At 40.0% G+C, this 20,484-nt stretch overlaps 1 protein-coding gene across 2 annotated transcripts in view; it reads right to left on the reverse strand.

Moving 5' to 3' along the window:
- Positions 1–1,154: 1,154 nt before the first annotated feature.
- The window catches only part of KCNK13 (potassium two pore domain channel subfamily K member 13), a 49,981-nt gene continuing 30,651 nt past the window's right edge, over positions 1,155–20,484 (reverse strand). The window contains exons 2-3 of one of the 2 annotated variants that reach the window (XM_032111589.1): positions 17,135–17,211; positions 1,155–2,795 (exon numbers count right to left, since the gene is read on the reverse strand). In XM_032111589.1, coding sequence (XP_031967480.1) covers positions 1,903–2,795; positions 17,135–17,211 — 970 coding nt within the window. In that variant the 3' untranslated portion in view covers positions 1,155–1,902. The remainder of the gene's footprint in view (positions 2,796–17,134; positions 17,212–20,484) is intronic. The other variant, XM_032111588.1, reaches the window with a different exon arrangement.

The raw sequence follows: 20,484 nt of genomic DNA on the forward strand, positions 1-20,484 counted from the left end.
GGAAGCTGATTCAGATTTTACATGGATGCAAATATGAAGGGATGCTGTTAAGACTATTCCACTGCTGCACAGCTGAGTTGATGGATATCAAAATTTGGACTAATGACTTCAGCTTGAAGCTTTTCTTGTAACTAAGGACAGCAGGATTTGACTTTAAATCAGGATTTTTACCCCTAATAATGTCAAAAGAGATTGCAATTTTTTCTCTAGTTAAGTACATTTGTTGAATATCTGGGGTTAGCTTATTATATGAAAAGATTCCAAGCTTGTGTTTTCAAATTCAAATATTGATAAAATGAGTATCAAAGTGTTATTCTACAGTATTATAAACCTAGGTAAAAGAATTTTTGGCCAGAATGAAGAAAAAGGTTATGATATTAATTCCTAATACAAATTAAACTGAAGAGGCTATCTGCCTTGTTCTGTATGAGAGAACTACATAATGGTGTTCTAAATTCCTTAAAATTGCAGTATTCTGAAAGGCTTTCCGACTGTGAGAAAACATTTAGTCCTGATGCATACACTATTCTTTTCAGGTGATCAGGTCCTTGGTGACCAATTTTGCTTATCTACACTCTCATATATTGTTTAGCTTTAATGCATTGCATATTTAAAGAAGAATCAGGAATTCAGTCCGGTCTTCCTTAAATTCTTGCTAGACTTAATTTAATCCTTTATTTCTCCAGCTACCTAATACAAAGGATGATTTCACTGTTATTAAAGAGCACTTCTTTTCCTGTTTTCATATTCTTCCAACTTGTTGTTATTCTTCTCATTGAAATTTCCTTTCTAGTCATAATGAACACTCAGAGCATTTCATTGAGAAAAACGGGCAGTTAAAGCATTCTCTCTTTCCCTAATCAAGACTCTGTCATTATTATCACTGAAAGCCAGAGAAACAAGTGAAGAATGACAGAGTTACATGAAAGAGAAAAAGGACACTGCCAAAGTGATTTGGTGGTCATAGTCATTTACAATGACACTCTGGATGCTGGTATGGCAATCTAATTGCACACTAAAGCCTGTTGTGTAAACTCAGTTACTAGTTGCATTTCACAATGCTGATGCTTCAGTCACAATTGAGGCGAATACGAACAGAAATTTTGAAAGTCTTTGATTGCTATTGTGGAAAAACTCATACCACTCATCAGTAAGTCAATTTTCAATTTAATTTGACTTTTTTGAAACAGAAAGACACAGTGATTCAATTCTAGAAGAAGAAGTGTCCTTGAAAAAAATCATGTTTTGCAAATGAAGAAAATAAAACAAAAGTAGGATAAACTTTTATTCTATCACTTTTGACAGTATCCTCTTATAGGAAAGACTAAATAAATTCTAAAGGCAAAATTCTCTCCTCATTCACAATATAATAGCTCCAGAATATACCTACCACCTTTCATACTATTTTCTATCAAATTAGATCTGCAATATCACAAAGGCTGATTCATCTTTTGGACTCAGATAAGTTACTTCCAGGAAACAGGCATGATGAGAGTAAGACAGAAAGCTCCAAACACTCTCTGAATTAAGAATATTTTCAGTAGACACACTTGGTTTCTTCCCATCCCACAGATTTCTTATCCTGACATCTGTATTTCACATAAATGGAGAAGAAAAGAACAGGACATGGAAATTTTATCTGAAGACTAAATTAAAATCCTCCTGCAGTAACCTGCGTGAGGAGCAGAATGATGGGGAAGAAGAAAGGCTGGGACTGGTGCAATGCAAAAGCATTAAGTGACAGCCCCCAAAAAAGTCAAGAGGTCTTCCATCAGGAGGTATGCTCTTCACATGATCCCACCCTCTGGTGGCACTCTCTCCCTAGCTATTTCACTTGAATCATGTTGTTTCAATATGTGTTGAAATGGTTCGTACTGTTTCACTGTTATTACTGTTATTATTTTACCTATCCACACTTGTCTCTGCCAGTCTGTTATTCATAATTGCTAGAGCTCCAACCCCACCAGAGAATCCATTTTGCTTTGAATTAGAGCTCATTTGCCTTGGATACCCATTAGCAGTTTCTGACAGCTGTTTCTGCATGATGGCCAGTGAGACTTTATTGGAGGCCAGGAAGTCTTTCATGGAGATCATCTCTCCTGACAGACGGCGTCCGTCCGTGTCACTCTCATTGACAACGTCAGTCTCGATGGAGATGTTTCTCCGGCTGCGCACATTTCCTGGCATTACTACATTCCTCCGTGAATGAAATAATCTTCTTTGGCATCTGTGGCAGCACTTGCAGGCCAACTTCTTTAATATCCAGTTTATGGACTGCTTGATGACAATAGAGATCACATTAAATAAGGAATAGATGCAGCATACCCCCATGAGTATGAAGACAAAGTTGCCAAAGCGGTAAAGACCTTGGCTCTCATACCTGATGTTCTGGCTACTGACCAGATCACCAAAACCAATGGTGCTGAAGGCCACAAAGCAGAAGTAAAGTGAGTCAAAGTAACTCCACCCTTCAATCGGTGTGTACATTGCAGAGGCACAGCAGGAAATGATGAGGGATGCTACACATAAAATCAGCATAACATAGTACACGGAGGGCTTCCAGCCCGCCAGGCTGTCCACCTCAGAGGTCCCTGAGCCCCTCCGGCCGTTGTGAGGGAGAACCCCTTTCCTCCTCAGCTGTCTTTCGTGGCAGGACTTCATGACGTAAGCTATGACAGTGATCAAGCGCTCCAGGAACAGGTTAAAGAACAAAATGGTCCCTGCACATCCTATAAGGCCGTAAAATATCAGAAAAATTTTGCCTCCAACGGTGGCGGGGGTGGTCATACCAAACCCTGGAAGACAAAACAGAACAGTTGAAAAAATAAACCTGTAGGTACCATGTTAGGACTTTCATCACATGCAAGACTGATGAACTGGTAGCAAATCCCTGTGGTACAGCTCAAAAACGTGGTTTTTTGAGAAAAAAACATTCTCCCCAGCTGTTACCGACTTGTGCTTGACTATGTCTGAGCTGTAAGGGGAAGGAAAGCAGGCCAGCATTTCCTCCAGAATCAGAATGAAACAAAAAGCAGAATAAAACACACGGGAAGGAAAAGAGTTTAGAGGAGGTCTGAATTTTGGTCTGGTTGCTAGGTTCACACTTTCCCTCTTTGTGCTTTGGATCACTTCCAGGCTTTGGGGTTATCACAGCTGTTTTGTTCTCTCTGATGCTGTTCTGCACCATGGATCTGTCCCAGGGGTGGCTCTTGCCTTCCAGAGATCCATCTGCACCCAGCCTTTGGAACACAAGGTGAAATTTCTCTGAGGCTCACTTGACTCCTGCTGTTAGTGCAGGTTGCATATCACCCAGCACTCACCCCTCACTGTAGCCTGACCATGGAAGCCCAGGCTGGGAGCACACACCAGATGATGTAGCCCCTGACAGGATCAACAGCCCCTCATGAGAGTCCCAGTAGGAGTTAAATATGCCCTGCATCTGACCCTGCTGTCTGTCACCCACTGTCAACTCCTTTTTAAATCAGCATTGCTGAAGTTTTTCTATTTCTCTCTGTCCCACTCCACAGTTCAAGTCTGCACATGGATCTTATCAAAAGTCCTCTCTGGTCTGATTCCCTGTTATGGGATTTCTCAGGCCAGAGGTGCTTCAGTCTAGTCTCAAATATTTCCCATCCTAAAGCCTGAAAATAGTAATTTTGTTTTGGTTAAAGCTGTTGATAAGACAATCTTGCTTTAATAAGATATTACTAAAGAATAAAAAGATGTCCAGAACATCGTTGAGAAAATTGGAGTAACACTCATGACAAAACTTTGCTGTTGTTTTATTAGGATTATTAAATGATTACATAACTGACCAACTGAGCAAAAACAGGTTTTTTTTGAGGAGACAGAAAAATCACAAGAAACACTGGGGGTTTTTTTCTTACGCTTTGTAACTATGACATGCCAATTATGAAATAAAAATGTTGGGCTCTGAGAAGTAAAGGAAAATGTAGTCAGTATGATACACTTGTACTTCAAAGACAAGACAAAAGCAGTGTGAAAAGACCATGTTTCCAACAGTGCTGAACTGCACCCCTCTTCCCTTCACTGGCAACCTGCTTCCAGCACAGATTCCTCTCTAGCACTGGTCCTGCCTCACACTGTGAAGTGACAGCCCTCACCCTCACCCTTCCAGCTCGACCCCCACTAACAGCTCCAAGCGTGGGCTCTCCAAGGTCACTGCACTTTTGTCTGCATCCACAATCAGACACCAAGTGGTCCTACAGGAGGCTCCAGCCTCCTCCTTAAATTTCTGTGCTAGAGAGAGCTGGACTGCGGCTCTGTGGTGTGCCAAACAACACAAGTGAAAAACCACACAGACAAAACCTTCTTTGTGACAAGAACTTTTTCCTGCTGTTGCCTTTGGCACACAAATATTTTCTCTCGCTTTCCACCCTCCTTTTCTGGTCCATGACCTGATCCCCCTATAATTCTAGATTTAATGCTTATTTTCTGTGCAGGCTGGCTTATATGCAAGTCATGACCTCCACCCTATGGACAGACACATAAAAATCAAGGGACAAGAGGAATCTCTCAGCAGCTGGTGAGATCTGCCCAAAGCAGCTGTGGGGAGGGAAGTGAGGGGCTGCTGTGTCTCTGGGCCGCTACGTCCCTTGAAGAAGAGAAGCAGCTGCAGGCTGGGCAGAGATGGAAAGGTGGGGAGTCCCTGGCCCAGGGTGAACAGCATTAGGGACTGGCAGCCATCTCCCACAGCATAAAGCAAATTCTGTGGGAAGAGAAATGCAGTTAAGGCTCACACTCCCAGGGTGATTTTATGCCTTTGCGTTGCTTCCCACAGATCCCTCTCAGGATCCTACCACTGGCATCATGGCCAGAGCCTGAAGTCCTCAGGCTCGTTTTTTTAGTTGACTGGATTTTGTTGCTAGGTCTGTTCTGTAACCCACTAGCAAAGGCTTTACAAAGGTGCTCAATAGGCATTCCAGGGAATTATGGTGAACCATGAGTAAATGACTTAGCGAGCAATTATTAGGGCACCAATGTGACTCATAGAGCACAACAGCGACAGAGCAAGAAGTTACACTGCAGACTGGGAAGCAAATACGGAATGAAATGATGAAATCATATAAAAGAGGAAGTAAAAGCAGTGGCTGACACTTGGAGAGTATTTGAGAATACAAAATTGCTTCTTGTGATGAAGAAAAAAAACAGGACACAACTGCAGGAAAAAAAAGGCAGATGATTTTATGGTATGAGAGAATGCTGATTAAGTTTAGTGAAGATTATTTTACAAGTTGGGTGACATTTCTTGAAAGCACTGTTTCAAGTAGCAATTGAGATTATAGTTAATCAAGTGGAAATCAGATCATTCTGAGTTGGGAAAATATAATGTTTTTAAGGTACTAAAAGGTGTTTCAATCAATTTGTTAGACATGTCTGCAGATACAGCATTGGATTATCACCACTGATACAAATGCATGACAAATCCTAGCTTCACCAGCCCAGCAATGAAGGCAGCATTCTTAGTAAAAATTTCAGGATCCTATTTTGAAATCAGTATAATACTGATTTGCCTGTGTCCCATGATCCATTGACTACTATAAACTAGTGTGATCTTTCCTAATATTCAGCTGAACTGGTCAAGAACATTCCTTATAACTTCAATTTTCCTCCAAATATTGTGGGTTTGGTTTTTTTTGGATTAATATTCTTATTAGTTCTGAATTTCTCTGTAGCAGATGTACTTTTTCAGAGGTCGGAGGAAATTTAAACTCCAAGTAGAGTCAATAAAAGTTTTCTACACACTGCACATCTCCTATGGGAAAAAAAAAATTTTAGGTTTTGTTTTGGCAGCAAAATTTCTATTATGAAGTCTGTTACTGCAAAGCACTCTAAAATTCACCTGTGTGTTTCGGTTATATTGTGTAGATATTCCAAAAGGATGCAGTTATGTAAAAAAACAACTAAAAAGTGAAATCACATTGACAGCATAATATAATCATGCTTCATTTTTTCTTGAAGTAAGTACTGGGTATTAACGGAAAAAAGCAAGCAGCTGCAATTCTTATCAATAGGCAGTTTGATAAGAAGGACTGAGGTCCAACAGGAAGTTCTCCTAAAGCAGAATCATCCAACAGACAGCAAACAGTGAATAACATCAAACAAATATTAATCTCAATCTAACAGTAAAAAGATTATCTTGAAATCTAACAAGAGGAAACAGGCATCAACTGCTTATTCCAGGCCAATATTAGGTCATTTCACCTCTTCTGTTGTGAACTGCTCCAGTGCTACCAACTTCTGTAAGTGTTTCTCCTGGATCATTACCCATACTCATCTCCCTCTGCCTGGTGACACATGGTTTGGCATTTTATGTTTTAATTCTGGATGTCCTGACATTCACAGGTTACATTAATTAAGACTTCAGTTTACATTTCCAGGTGCACCTGGTGCCATGAAAAAGAATGAGAAATAGTTCATCAGTCCTAATGCCTCATGAATGAAGCCTGGGGTGCCCCATATAGCGTGTGTGTAGGGAGACTGGGACAGACATATTGATTTCACAGTTAATTTTAGATTGGGTCTTCCTATTGTTCTGCAAAACATCTCTCTTTTCTGAGAGGTCTCATTTCCTTTTTGAATGTGTGCAGTTCACTCTTCCTGCCCTTCCCACAAAGAGGAAGTAGGTAGAAAGAGGGGGCAACACTATAGCAACAGTGATGAGTCATTGTGATGTTAGAAATATAGATATTAACACAAAACAGCGTTCCAGTTTAGCCTACAGTCAGAGCTCTTTGTGATGTTGTGTCTGTATTCCTAATGTATTTTAGGTTTATTTCTTTTTCTCTGTCAGTTCTGTTTAGACACTCACTGGGGAAATGATAAATTTTCAGTGAAATAGACACTGGATAATAATTGAAGTTCATGATAGGTGTGAATCAAGCTAAATAGGACAAACAATTTCAACCACAATGAAAAAAATCAAGAAAATAGTAATTAGTAAAGAGAAATAGAGGAAGTCTTAGATACCTGCAGAGATGACCCTTCTTTTCTCAAACACATTCTGTACTGAACTATCTACATAAGGATGTTTTGTGCTTCTAAAAGAGACAGAAGAAACAACTCTAACAGAAGCTGTATTTCAAAGACTTCATTGAGAAAATGTCCTGTACTTTGCACTTTTCCAACACTGTGCAGACACCAATAATTTGGCAAAATTCACTTCTGCTCTGATAACCTACTCTGGTGCTCTCTGAGCAGGATAAGTAGTCCTAATAAAACTACTTCTGCTGGAGTAATTCTTACCTGTAGGGACTTTTGTAGGAACAGCTAAAGGACTCTCAAATCTTGTAACATCACTGCAAGCTTGTAAAATTGTCCTGTTCCAGAAAGGAAGGAGGACATTAAGTCCTTCTTTCCAGAAAGAGAAGAAAAAGACTAATTTCTTCCACTGTATGAGAGGAGATGTCCATGGAAGCAGGCATGGGGCTGTCACAGCTACCTGACAGCAACAAACCTGCACTTAGGTCCAATTTCTGATATGAAGAAATAGAAACACACACCCACACACACATGCACGCAGACACCTCTGATTTCCCATCAGTCGAAGAGCAGTATCTGAACTGGCTGGTTAGACATACATCCATGCATGTTGTCTAAAACATTAATTTCAACATCTTGATCTTCTCTCTTACGAGGAAGGGAGAATGAGCTAGCCATGAAACTTTCTTTTAATGAAACAATTATTTGACAGAAGAATATTTCACCGGGACAGCTTGGGGTGTGGCATCATTTATTTAATTGCCAATGCTATTTTCTTGTGTGGATGGCTATGTGGTGGGGAAAGGCTCAGCCTGCCCAGGGAGGCAGAGATACATGGCTATAACAACATTCCTGTGTGCTCTATGCTCTTCTGTTTCCAGATTTGTCTGCCCAAGCAACCTCTGCACCTCCTGCACTCCAGAGCCGTAAAACCTGGAAAAATGTCTCCAGGGCTATTTGAGCTGAGTCATAACTGCAGACAGACTGCTATGATGAGTGCTCAGCTGCTTGGTGACCTGGGACCTGCCCTGAGTACTACTGCTGTACCTGCTATGTCATGCACAGGCAGGCTGAGAGAGATGTAACCTTCTGCAGACCTCCTGGCAGGGTTCAGTCCCTTCCAAAGGGACAAACACTGATGCTGGAACTCATGGTGTAAGATGTCTTGATGAAAAAATATATATATGAGATTTTTTCCTTCTCTAACTTGTTTGGAGACTTGTCACACGTGACAGACAGCCCTCTTGACACTGTTTCAATGAGGCTGAAGAGCTGGTTGGAGATAATACTTTGAGGACTACATGGATGCTGTGCTCTGTCTGTGCCACCATGGGGACAGAAGACTTGTGTAAGAGACTGGGCATAACATTTGTTGCCCTCTGAGAAAAGGCTTCTGTAAATGCAACCCTGTAACACAGATGTAGCTTAGTGTCACACCAAGTGTGTGAATGGGACTTCAAGGTTAGAAATGCCAAAACCTTGGGCTTTCACTGATTTGTTCTGGAAGGCATAAGAAAAACTCGTTTTGTGTTAGTGTGTGAGGCAGCGTCTCTGTTTAATACAAAAAAGTTCAGCTCACTGAGAGCCACTGTTAAACTCTGTCTGGAGAGCTGGATGCGTTTTACTACCCTTCTCTCATTTCACATATAGAAACTGCATGTTCTGCCTTCAGCAGAAACCTACCTTAAGAAAAGCTTCCAATGTTAAGGAATCTAAAAGACATAAGAAGAAGGAATACTAAAGGGACAACATTAAATGAACAATGTCATCAAAAAATCAGTTTTAATAGACACCTTGAGGGGTCTGTTGACACCTCTGTTATCATGTCTATGTAGTCCTTAAAGAATACATGACTGTAATTTTCATTATTGCAAGATTTTCACAAAAGATAATTTATGGAAACCTTGCCATTCTGTTTTATATAATTAAGGTTATATTTTTAATTTAAGGTTCACTCCAGGTCTTCTGTAAGAAATGTACATAGCCTTGTTACAGCTGCTGTGTGATCATAAATTCAATGTATAAATGCTTTATGCCTACCTTCAGGTTTCTGTTTATAATTTTTATGTAGTTTTTGATGCTGGAGGTGCTAGGTCTAGTGCCTTTCCATCATCCCTAGATAGATTCATACCTGTGTACAGCTTTTGTGTTACTATAGGGATAGAACAGGGCTCAGTTCTGAAATACCTTACTACTATTTACAAACTTTGTAACTTGTTGAACAGTCATTTAAAGGTTTTTATTTAGCCTTAAAACATATAAACATTTATCTAATTTAATAACATGTATTAAATTAATATTTGTATTTAATATTCAATCACATTTTTGTTTTAATATGATGTATGAAAAGGCACTTGTGCCTGTATGTGCCTGGCCCCAAGACAACCTGAAATCCTTGCTCAAATGTACTTAACAGCTTCTGCCTTGGTATGGGTACAGTAATACTGACAAGTGTTAGTTCTGTGGACAAGATTCGCATATATATATGCAAAACGGAAAAATATACAAAATTACATCTGAGTCAGATATATATACATACATAGAAACCGTTTTTTTTGTTGAATATAAACATTTCTTTTCTATTGAATAGTCTGCCTTACTAACAAATAGCAGTAACTTCAAGCCATAATTCACCTTGGCAGGATAATAGTTTATCTGAATCGTGAATGTAATGAACACTGTTTCAAGGGTTTGTTTGCAGTCATTCAGTCTGTGTAAACATGATAACCCCAACTACCACGGAATAGGAGCATAATGCTGTGGGTTCATTAAGCTATGGGTATGCCTACTCTAAAATTTTCCTTTTTAAATCACACAAAGCTGCCCATATTTCAAGAATTTTCAAAGGTTAGTTTAAATTTTCTTACTATTACTTTTATTGTTGGCATGTACAGCTTTTCTCTGGAGTAAATCTTTAGCATGTCTTCTCATTTAGGTGTAAAACTACGGGAACGAAGGCAGGCTTTTTGGCTCCCCTCAGGGGAAAAAACCAAGTGGTGCCTACTTGAATCCTCTTGGTGACCTGAGCTTGGGGACATACTGTTAGTGGAGGCGATTTTGTAAAATTAAAGCTCTTCTCTGGCTTTAAATACCAACAATTTTAAGCAACAATGTCACTTGTGATTCAACTAAAGTAAAAATATTTCAGCTGTGAGTATTAAAAAAGTAAAGAAAATAAAAAAGTCTGCAGTATTACAGGCTGTAAGGAAGCTGGACACAGATAAGAACTTATTTTTGGTAAGCTGAAAAAACAGTGTATGTGCAGGTGTGTTTGTGTGTGATTACATTTTCCTAACCAATTTCAAGCCTTATCTTGATGTCAGAGAGGAAGTTTGGTAGCCACCGCTACCAGAACCACCACGTGCCAAGGACTTCAGCATCGCTACCTCCCAGGAAACAAAAACCTCACCCAGAAAATTAGGTTGGCCTGATGCTTGCATACATCAAACTAAAAGACAGATCAAAGGAGCATAGCATAAAAGACAGTACAGATACTGACAGAGAGCCCCAAATAACTAAGAATAAAGGAAAAAAAATCATAGTACCCATGCAGGTGCTTCAGGGCCTACAAATATAAAGCAAAGCCCATGAGCTCACACCATATAGGAAAGGCTGTTGGTATTGTGTGTAGTAAGGATTTTTAAATATTCCATATAAAAGCAGAAGCAGATATTAATATTGTAATTAAAATTTTAAAAACTGGCAGAGGATGACAGACAACATTATCAGAGATTTCAGTGAATATTCATCACTGGAGAGCTGGTGATGGAGAAATGACAAATCTGAGAGTGGTTGCAATGAGCATATGATGATAAACTTCAACTTTGGTTTTATTAACTCTGAATTCCTTATCCATTAATCTGTGTCTCAAAAGCTAGGACTTATGAAGGGGCCAAAGGCTATTTCTCACTTTTTTGACACTTTGAAAGCAAAAAACTTATTCTGGGGTGGGGGGTGATAGATGGACACTTGGGGAAAAAATCTGAGTTTGTCAAGTAATCATAGAATTACAGAATGGTCTGGGTTGGAAGGGGCCTTCAAAGATCATCTCATCCAATCTCCCTGTTATGGGCAGGGACATCTTCTGCTAGATCAGGTTGCTCAACCTGAATAATGTCAGGCTTCTCCAAAGACTATACCACCTACAAAAAAAGCATTTTTGGCACCAGGTACAAAAATGTCAAGACAAACTTAAGATAACATAACGAAGAAAAAATCAAAGAAATGTAACAACAGTAGAAAGCACAGTGAATTTTGGCTCAGAGAAAAGAGTAAGTCATTGCTGAAACCTTGTGCTGGCTTCTATCCACACAACAGCAAGGCGTGTACCTTCGTTTTTGAAATGTCTGGCATTTTCAAAACATAAAAGCACTTGCTAAGTCCCTGGCTCATGGATGTCCTAAATGTAATGCATATATCCCTTCCTGTGAACCCAGAGACGCTCTTTTAGTGACAGCTCTAGTGGCAAATGTCTGTAAGACAAACATAAATTCAGTGACCAAGTCTACTCACATGATTTTAATGGGTCCAAACATTTATGTAAAACGGGACCTACATGTAAAGTATGACAGGGAGGTTCAACACTGTGCTACTCCAAATCCTCCTAAGCAACTCTGGTTTGCTGTCAAAGTGTTGTGCCATTGCAAATGTAAAAACACCCACAACACAATACCTATTTCAAGGGCTGAATCTCTTCTCACCTATCTGGGTGATGATCAGTCCTGCTCTCTGTGCATCAGACATATTCAAGATCTCAGCATTTCCTTACCCACGCAAACAGTTAAACAAGGACAAGACAGGCATGCAGAGGCAGGGAGAACTGAATGAGATTATAGCAAGATGTTAAGGAGAAGTTAAAAGCTACAGAGCTAGGCATTTTCTGATATAACTGAACAAGTGATGTAGTAAGGGCATTCCAAAATCAGAGAGTGGCTAAGGTTGGAAGGGACCTCTGGAGACTGGCCAGTCCAGCCCCCTTGCTCAGCAGGGCCTCCTTTGCACCTGGTAGGTGCCCAGTTGGATGGGAATTCATCTAGAGGATAAAAGGCATCTCTGGCTTTCCAGTCAGATATTTATAGATTTGTGGAAATAAAATCATACTTCAGTGATGTCTGGAAACTGAGATGTTCATATATACAAAGATAAAACTGCAGTGAATCCTTTCAGAGGCAAAATTGTGAAACTGTTTCTGAAACACTTACAATTAAAGGTTAAATGGCCCATAGTAGCTTTTGACATCTTTATTTAAAGATCTTTATTAAAATTATTCATTTATTTTAATAAGTCTTTACTTACTTTCTCTCTGCTTTATGAGCTTTTTCTCTGCAAGTGGGTTAACTGAATTAACAGCTTTTGTTTGTGAGCAATTACTGCACTACTGTTGGAAGTGTCAGCCATTCTAGAGGAGCTCTCCTATCCACCCAGAGGTATCTGCGCTACCTGACCCAAAAAGGGAGATTTCCAACAGAGCTTTTGAGAAGACTTCATCTTCTCTGATGACAATTCCTGAATGGAAATGATAAGGCTGAAAAATACAAGAGTAAAAACTTTGTGGGTGAAATGCCTGGCTGAACTTTGAAGAGGTTACATGAACTCTGGAGGGCAATGTAGCATGCTACTCATTTTCTTGAAGCCTGAAGGTCATGTCCCGGCCTTCATGCTAAGGAACAGGGATTTCAGAAAGGCCCATCTTTTCAAATATTAGTGTTTAGAGAAGGAAACACATTTTAAAAAGCAGAAAGAGAAATTTATCACAAGATTCATCCTAGAGATTTCAGATTATTTTGGAAGATAGCTTTTCCCAGTCTTGTGGAAGCTGTTAAGCCTGGAAGAAGGAAGGTTCAGCAATTGGCAGCTTATGTACAACACTCAGCTTTGCAAATACCTTTTTCACAGATGTGGCATGTTTTACTTGCTACTGTTAACGATGATCAGTTAAATAACTACATTTAATTAAATTTTTTTTTCCTATCTGCTTATGAAAATGGTGAAGCTGAGAAAGCTTCAATAAACTAAATATGTTTATCCAAAACCACAGTAGTATTGTCTATTTAATTCATTAAATATTCTTCCAGAGGAAGAAAAAATGCCCAATTTACTCCAAATACAATCTACTTGTAAATTTCAAAACCCTTGAAAAAATGACAAAGTAAAGTCCTGGGTCTTTCTAGAAGTTTTGAAGATGCCACCTGTACTAGTAATAGGTTTAAGGTTTAAGGGCTTCTATCCTCATCATTCACAGCACTGAACAGCACATTTTGCTTTGGAAAAGACACACATAATTAAATAATAGGATTTCTTAGGACTCTAAGTGTTCAGTGGCTAACTGTGTGAAAAGAAATCTGAAAGTTTTGAGGCCGTTTATCAAGTCCTATGTGCACTAAAAGGACTCTGTGCCATCTTTTGTCTCTCTATAATGGCTTCCTAGAAGCCAAGTCCAAAACAGTTTGCCATATATGAAAAGGCAATAGTGCTTTGATACAGCATACCACGTACATGCTGAAAAATAGGTACAAAATCCTGTGCCACAAAGGACTCTTTTCTAAAATAAAAAGCCTGTTAGTGAAGTACTTGAAGAGACTGAGTCTATCAGACTTGTGAAAGAAAGGTTTTTGAACTACACAGAAAAAAATCACCCAGCCAGGAGCTGAACAAATTAATGCTTTCAAAGTCACAGCAACTTCTTTAACAAGTAGAAAAGTAAGTCACATTCTCCAAAGGAGTTTTAAATGAAGAGGAAAAGATTATGCTTTTACGGAGTGTTTTCAAAAAATTCTCAACACGTATGATAAAGAATGATGTAGATAGAGAAAAATTAACCCGGTTTCAGCAGCATAGGCAGACCACAGCTGCCAAACTCCCACAAGTGCAAAATATAGAAAAAAGCCCTCAAAACAAAAACACACCAGACTGTGCTGTGTGTTGTCAGGAGTATAATATGACTTAAATATATATTAACATTAGAATGTTGAATGACCATATTAGCTGGTCCAGTGCAAAAATATTTTTTGAAATAACAAAAGGACCAAAGAACTGGCTAGTAATTATTCCAAAGAACTCGGCTTCATCAAGGCAATTAGAGCTCATGGGGTGCTGATACTTTAATGAAAACTGTTGTTGACCGGGTGATGCCACATTTTGCTGTGTGCTAAATGTTGCTGCCTTCCAGGATCTTTGGGAACATGTGAAAATCTGTATCACACATACTGGATTGGACAAAACTCACCACTGTCCTTTCCTTTCTGGCCTCCTATAAAATGAAAATTGGCTAAAGTACTTTTTGTTCAGTATATTTATAAGTGTGTGTATATATATGTGTATATATATACATATTTTTAAATACATATTTAAATATGTGATTTTAAAGTTTGACTTTGAATAACGTTTTGCTTTTTAAGTGCCACAATGGATGTTTTCTAAGAAATGGTTAAAGAAAATCTAGCAAAAAAAATAAAACCAGCCACCAGCTGTCTTGCAGTCCCAAGAGTGATGTTTTGCTTACCAACATGACAATAGCATTCTTTACCAGATTATGTCTGGGCTTGCTAAAACATGTTTTTCTATAATCTTGACATGTTTTTGGCTTTATGATTTATCTTTTTCAAAATGCACTGCTAATAGATCTCCTAACAGAAGAACTGGAATGACAAGCTTTAGGTAATTCAAAAGACCACTTCAGAGGTGGGTCTGTGCAAACTTCATGAAGTTCAGCAAGGCTCAGTGCAAGGTCCTGCACACAGGTCAAGGGGATCCCAAGCACAAATACAGGCTCGGCAGAGAATGGATCAACATTAGCCTGGGGAGAAAGACCTGGTGGTGTTTGTGGATGAAAAGCTCGACATGGCCTGGCAATGCATGCTTGCAGTCCAGAAAGGCAACCAGATCCTGGGCTGCATCAAAAGATGCGTGACCAGCAGATTGAGGGAGGTGCTTTTGCCTCTCTGCTCTTGTGAGACCCCATATGGAGTGCTGTGTCCAGCATTGTGGCCCCCACACAAGAAAGATGGACCTGATGGAACGAGCCCAGAGGAGAGCCGTTAAGTTGATCACAGGGCTGGAGCACCTCTCCTGGGAAGACCGGCTGAGAATGTTGGGGTGGTTCAGCCTGGAGAAGAGAAGGTTCTGAGGAGACCTTACAATACCTCCCAGTACCTAAAGGGGGCTTACAAGAAAGATGGAAAGAGACTTTTGAAAAGGGAATATAGGGATAGGACATGGGGGAATGGCCTTAAAGTGAAGGAGGGCAGGTGTATATTAGATACTAGGAAGAAATGCTTTACTCTAAGAGTGGTGAGACACTGGACAAGTTGCCCAGAGTTGTGGACTCCCCATTCCTGGAAGTGTTCAGGGCCAGTCTGGATGGAGCTTTGAGCAACCTGGTCTAGTGAAAACTGTCCCTGCCCATGTCTGGGGGGTTGGAACTAGATGATCTTTAAGGTCATTTCCAACACAAACCATTCAGTGATTCTATGAAATGATAAATCCTTCTAGTTAAGAAACAAAGCTTCCAGTGCTGTCCATGCTAAAAAGCATTGAAAGTACCTAGTGCAAAATCAAACATAAAATCTATCCTTATTTCAACATTTAATAAATATTCTGGAAGCGCATGCATGGTTCAGGGAAAGAGGAATGAAGATGTCTTGCTGAGTGAATAGCAAATTAAACCCCATTGATCTCTGTGAATGTGCACTGACAGATGAGCCCAAAGACATTAAGACACCCTGCCACCCCAAAAAGTTTTCTTTTGTGTAAGATCTGTTATTGCCCATGTAACACTGATGTTAAGGTGTCACAAGACAGAAGATCTGAATACTTGAACAACCTTTGGCTACAAACGGCAGCTGTTTCATATGCATGTTTTAGCCAATTCATGTTCTCTTCCTTCTATCCTCTGAACAGCAGTTTTCAATATCAGGACCTTTTCAACATTCATTTACAAGACCCACAACTGACAACATAATGATTAAAGCGGAAGATATCTTAGCAGACCTTCTACTGAAGACATCACTAACAAAAACCCTGACACCTTGCTTCAAGAAGTACCTCAGGAATTGTACTGCCAGTAATTGGTCCAGCTGCTTGACCATCTGTGAGTCATTACCACACACCCCACGCAGTATTTGGCAGTGCAGAAGGCCTAGCAATACCTTCACGTCCTTCCCAAAACCTGGTATGGTTGCAGCCTGTAGATTACCATGTTTGCTTAGATCTTCACTGAGCAGGTGAGCTTATTGAAAGTCATATTAATTTCCATTTCCATGTCTAGTAAACTTGTCTTGAAAAAGATCTGCTGTTGGACAGAGGGTCCACAAGCAGAGAAGATAGCTTCTAACATCCACATCCAATGATTGTGTATGCTGAGGGAGTACAAGGGGAATGGACTGATGACTTTGACCTGGTGTGCATTCCCAAATGGCATCATCTCCTGCTGCTTTTGGAATGACACAGGACTAAGGGGACTATTGATCTGGCTTTGCTGGGAATTTTTCTTGTTTTTATAGGAGCTCTGCTTCCCTGCTTGCTCAGTCAGGATTTGCATGTTATTCCAACTCTGCTGCACATTCTATCCTTCCTGCCTTCCATCTTCTCCTTTCATTTTTGGTTAGATGTTATACTTTTTTTGTGTTTCTTAGCAAAAAATTAATTCAAGCTCAGAAAATCCTTTTAACCCTGCTTCATTACTTAATAAAGCATGTATATTAGAAAATAGCTACTATGAAACATCTTAGAAGCCTCTAATTAATCAGCTTCCAGCATTTCATTGAGATTAAACATGACATACTTACTGACACTATAAAAAACAGAGATGAGGGAGGCTGGGCTAACTGACGTCATGCACATGATTGAATTTTGGATACCTCCTACCAAACAAATTTTGATGTGAGAACCAATGTATTCTCATAAAATCATTAAGGGATATTAGCAAACCAGATTTACTTTACTGGATGTCAATTTAAATTTGAGAACAAGATTCTGTGGCTAAAAATACATAGTTTGAATGGCAAATTACTGTAATGTCTCCATACATTATTAGGGTACATGTTTCCCTTCAACACAGAATAATCATGACTACACGTATTTTAGTTTTTGTTCACAACTCAATTATGAAAACACGCAGTGCTCTGTAGATTACCTCCTACATGTCTTGCCACAGCTGAGGCCTTGGAGCTTGTGGGGAAGAGGATGTGCAGTTCTTCCACTCTTGTCTTTCTACAAAACATTCACAATTTCAGTTGAAGACTTTGCTATTTTTACCTTGGAACAATTGTGTCTGAGGACACCTCTGAAGCTTCAGGCAAAGACACCATTTTCTTTGCAGCCCATTCAGCACATGGGATGGTTTTTTTCAGGGATGTTGCTCACCTCAGATTTACTGAAAACATCAATGCTTATGGAATATTACTTTCGGTACATTTGAAAATGCAACTTCAAAAAACCCCAACCTTCCACCTTTTATATATCACCATAAAAAGCATCCTTTTAAGGAGACTGTACAGTTATGCTTCTTACAGTACAATTTAATATTGCTTTATTTGTTCTACTCGGTTAGTAAATTCTGAGGTTTTATTACGGTATCCTCCAATTAATTTTCTTTTAAATAGGCTGAAGTGACTGTTTTTAAACTCAGCAGTGTGAGGGCAGGCAATTCAGCATAGTTACAACTTAGGGATGCGAGCAGGTGTGAGGAAATGACAGATTTATTCCAGTGCTGTAGGAGTAAGCACATGTCAACATAGTCTGCCCAAGGATCAGGTCTTCCACAACACAGTGATACCAACTGATAGAGCATAGATTTCTTTAAAAATGAAACATGCTTTACTGCTTTGGCTTGTAAAATGCTAACACATAATTTTAAAACTTCTGCATCCCCCATTTTACACAACCTTTTGTTGCAGCAGTGCTCTCTTTGGAGTGAGCCAAAGCATACAGTGCTGCCTGTACTGATCCCCGAGAGCTGGGTCAGGCACACAAACAATTTGACAGGCTGAAAAAATTTAAAACCTTGGCTTGACTGCTTTGAGTAGGAAGGTATCTTCTGAGTAAACTTTTCTACCCACTGCACTGGCTAAGGAAAATCTGGGTTCCCATTACTGTTTCCATAAGCTTCTCTTCCATGATTTAGACACCTGCTGTGTATTTTCCAAGTCTCTCTAAACCCCATGTTCTACATGACCAATAGAAATTCACTTTCAGTTTGAGAAGCTATAATATACTTCTATTTTACCATGTTTATTAGAGATCTGCCAAACACACTTCTTTTCTAATTTGTGTTTGAACTTGAGAACAGCAATAGCTGTAAGAACAGTGATAATATAATTCCCACCTATTAAGATAAATTTAAGGGCAATGAACACCAAATAAGAAAATGAAGGCATTATTACCATTGATGGGGGGCAGGCTTGAGGATTTTGAAGCCTCAATCCCCCGTTTTGAGCTGCACCACTATTGTGAGTAACAACATGCCAACTTCAGCTGTTCTTGATCAGAGACCTCGCCACGTCCAGCCTTGTTAATTGCTGTTGCAGTTCTGCTATTTGGTCAAATGGAATTTGTGTAATCTGGTGGGTCAAAAACTACAGAACTATGGTTTCACAAGAACTGGCATATGCTGGGGATGAAGGAAGAAAAGAAAGAGAATGCAGAAGGAGCTTGGAGTGAGGATAAATGACCTGATGTAGAGCGCAGATCTGAGTCGAAACATCCCAATAGTTGAAAGACACTAGGACTTGAATCTCCAGGAACAGACTTGACAGATGCTGGCTCTGTATACGCAATGGGCACTTTATATCAAATCCTTTATACTTTCACGTGATAGCAAATTTGAGTGCAGGACTCCAGTGGATCACTGTAAGTGGATCCCACCTACCAAGTTCTGCTTGAGCCTGGTTGCTGCAGTTATGCCAGCATCGCCACATAAATATAGAATTTGTCAGCTACACTAATTAAAAAATGTAGCTTTCTCAATTTACACTGATATTTGATAAGAATTTATCTCAGTGGTAATGGCAGCAGAGGCAGCTCTTGCCCACTTGACCCTGGCACTGTCTTTCTTGTGCCAGTGCAGCTGTCTGTAGCCTCACATTGATCCAAAGGAGAGATTAAAAATCATAAAATCATAAAATGACTTGGGCTGGAAGGGACCTTAGAGACCATCTCATTCCAATCCCCCTGCCATGGGCAGGGACACCTTTCACTAGACTGGGTTAGTCAGAGCCTCATCCAACCTGGCCTTGAGCACTTCCTGGGATGGGCCATCCACAACGTCTGGGCAACCTGTTCCAGTGCCTCACCATCCTCACAGTAAAGGATTTCTCCCTAATACCTAATCTAAACCTACTCTCTTTCAATTTAAAAATGAACCTTTTGTCAGGGTATTTTTAACCAGTTCAGTCTTGATCCAGCAAATTGCACAATCCCACAAGAAGCAGGCAGGTGTGAGAGAGGAGGTGGTTCTGGGTGTGAAAGGGGTTTGGGAAAATGGGGTGCAGCACTGACTCTAAAGAACATCAGGGATGGGGTTTCCACCAGACCAGCTCCTAGTAGGTAAGTGATTCATCAGATGCTTTTGGTGTTGGATATGCTGCCCTCTCATTCCTGGAAACTGCTGTTTTCTGGAGGTATGTTTCCTTCAGTCCTGCTCACTAGGGGAGGCTCAGAGAGCTGAGCTCTGCCAGTGGTGCTGCTGGCACCAGGGGCCTTTTCAAATGGGTGTTGCTACGGGCAACTGTGTATAGGAGAACATAGGCAGAGGCTGAGAAACCCAGAGGGATGGAGCAGAGAAGAAACAACAGCCCAGCAGGAATGGCTCTCAGAGCAGGTTGTAAATGCTGATAAAACAAAAAACTACAGCCAATGTGTCAACGGTCTAAAAGTTATTTTATTGCTCCCAGAAGTACATGTGAGTTTTCACCCTTCATAAAATGAAGGTGCTGAGGATGGGGAGCAGACAGAGAGGTACAGAAGCACAGCAAAGCAGTCAGCTCTGCACCTTCCTCTGCTGTCTTCTCTCCTCTCGTGAAAGATAAGGAGGAGCTGGCATCTGCAGAGGGAGATTTCTTCATCATGATCAATTTACTACCTTCCTCACATCTAACAGGGCGCCTTTGTTTTTGCTGTTGTTGTTATTTTGTACCCATCAGGGGAATTCACATTTAAGTTCTTTTAGAGAAATTTAGTTTCTCTTGCAGAGCATGTGACAGGAATTTGTACAAGCAAGTTTAACCTGAGCAGTTCAGCTCTCCAGGAAAAGAGCAGGTTACCCTTCTGTGTGACCCTTCATTGAAGAAAAATTTTCATTCTTTCCATTACCACAAAAAGTAGCAGAAATAGCTATTATACATCTGAGTTTAAAAGCTGGCTTTTACCTCCCGTTCTTTTGCAACTGTATTGAGAAATGTAAGATGGACAGCTCCATGCATGCCACCAGGCCTCAGCTTTGTAACCTTTCCATGACTATAGCAATGAGCCAGAAAGCACTGTAAA

This window comes from Corvus moneduloides, chromosome 6 (assembly GCF_009650955.1).
Source record: "Corvus moneduloides isolate bCorMon1 chromosome 6, bCorMon1.pri, whole genome shotgun sequence".
NCBI lineage: Eukaryota > Metazoa > Chordata > Aves > Passeriformes > Corvidae > Corvus > Corvus moneduloides.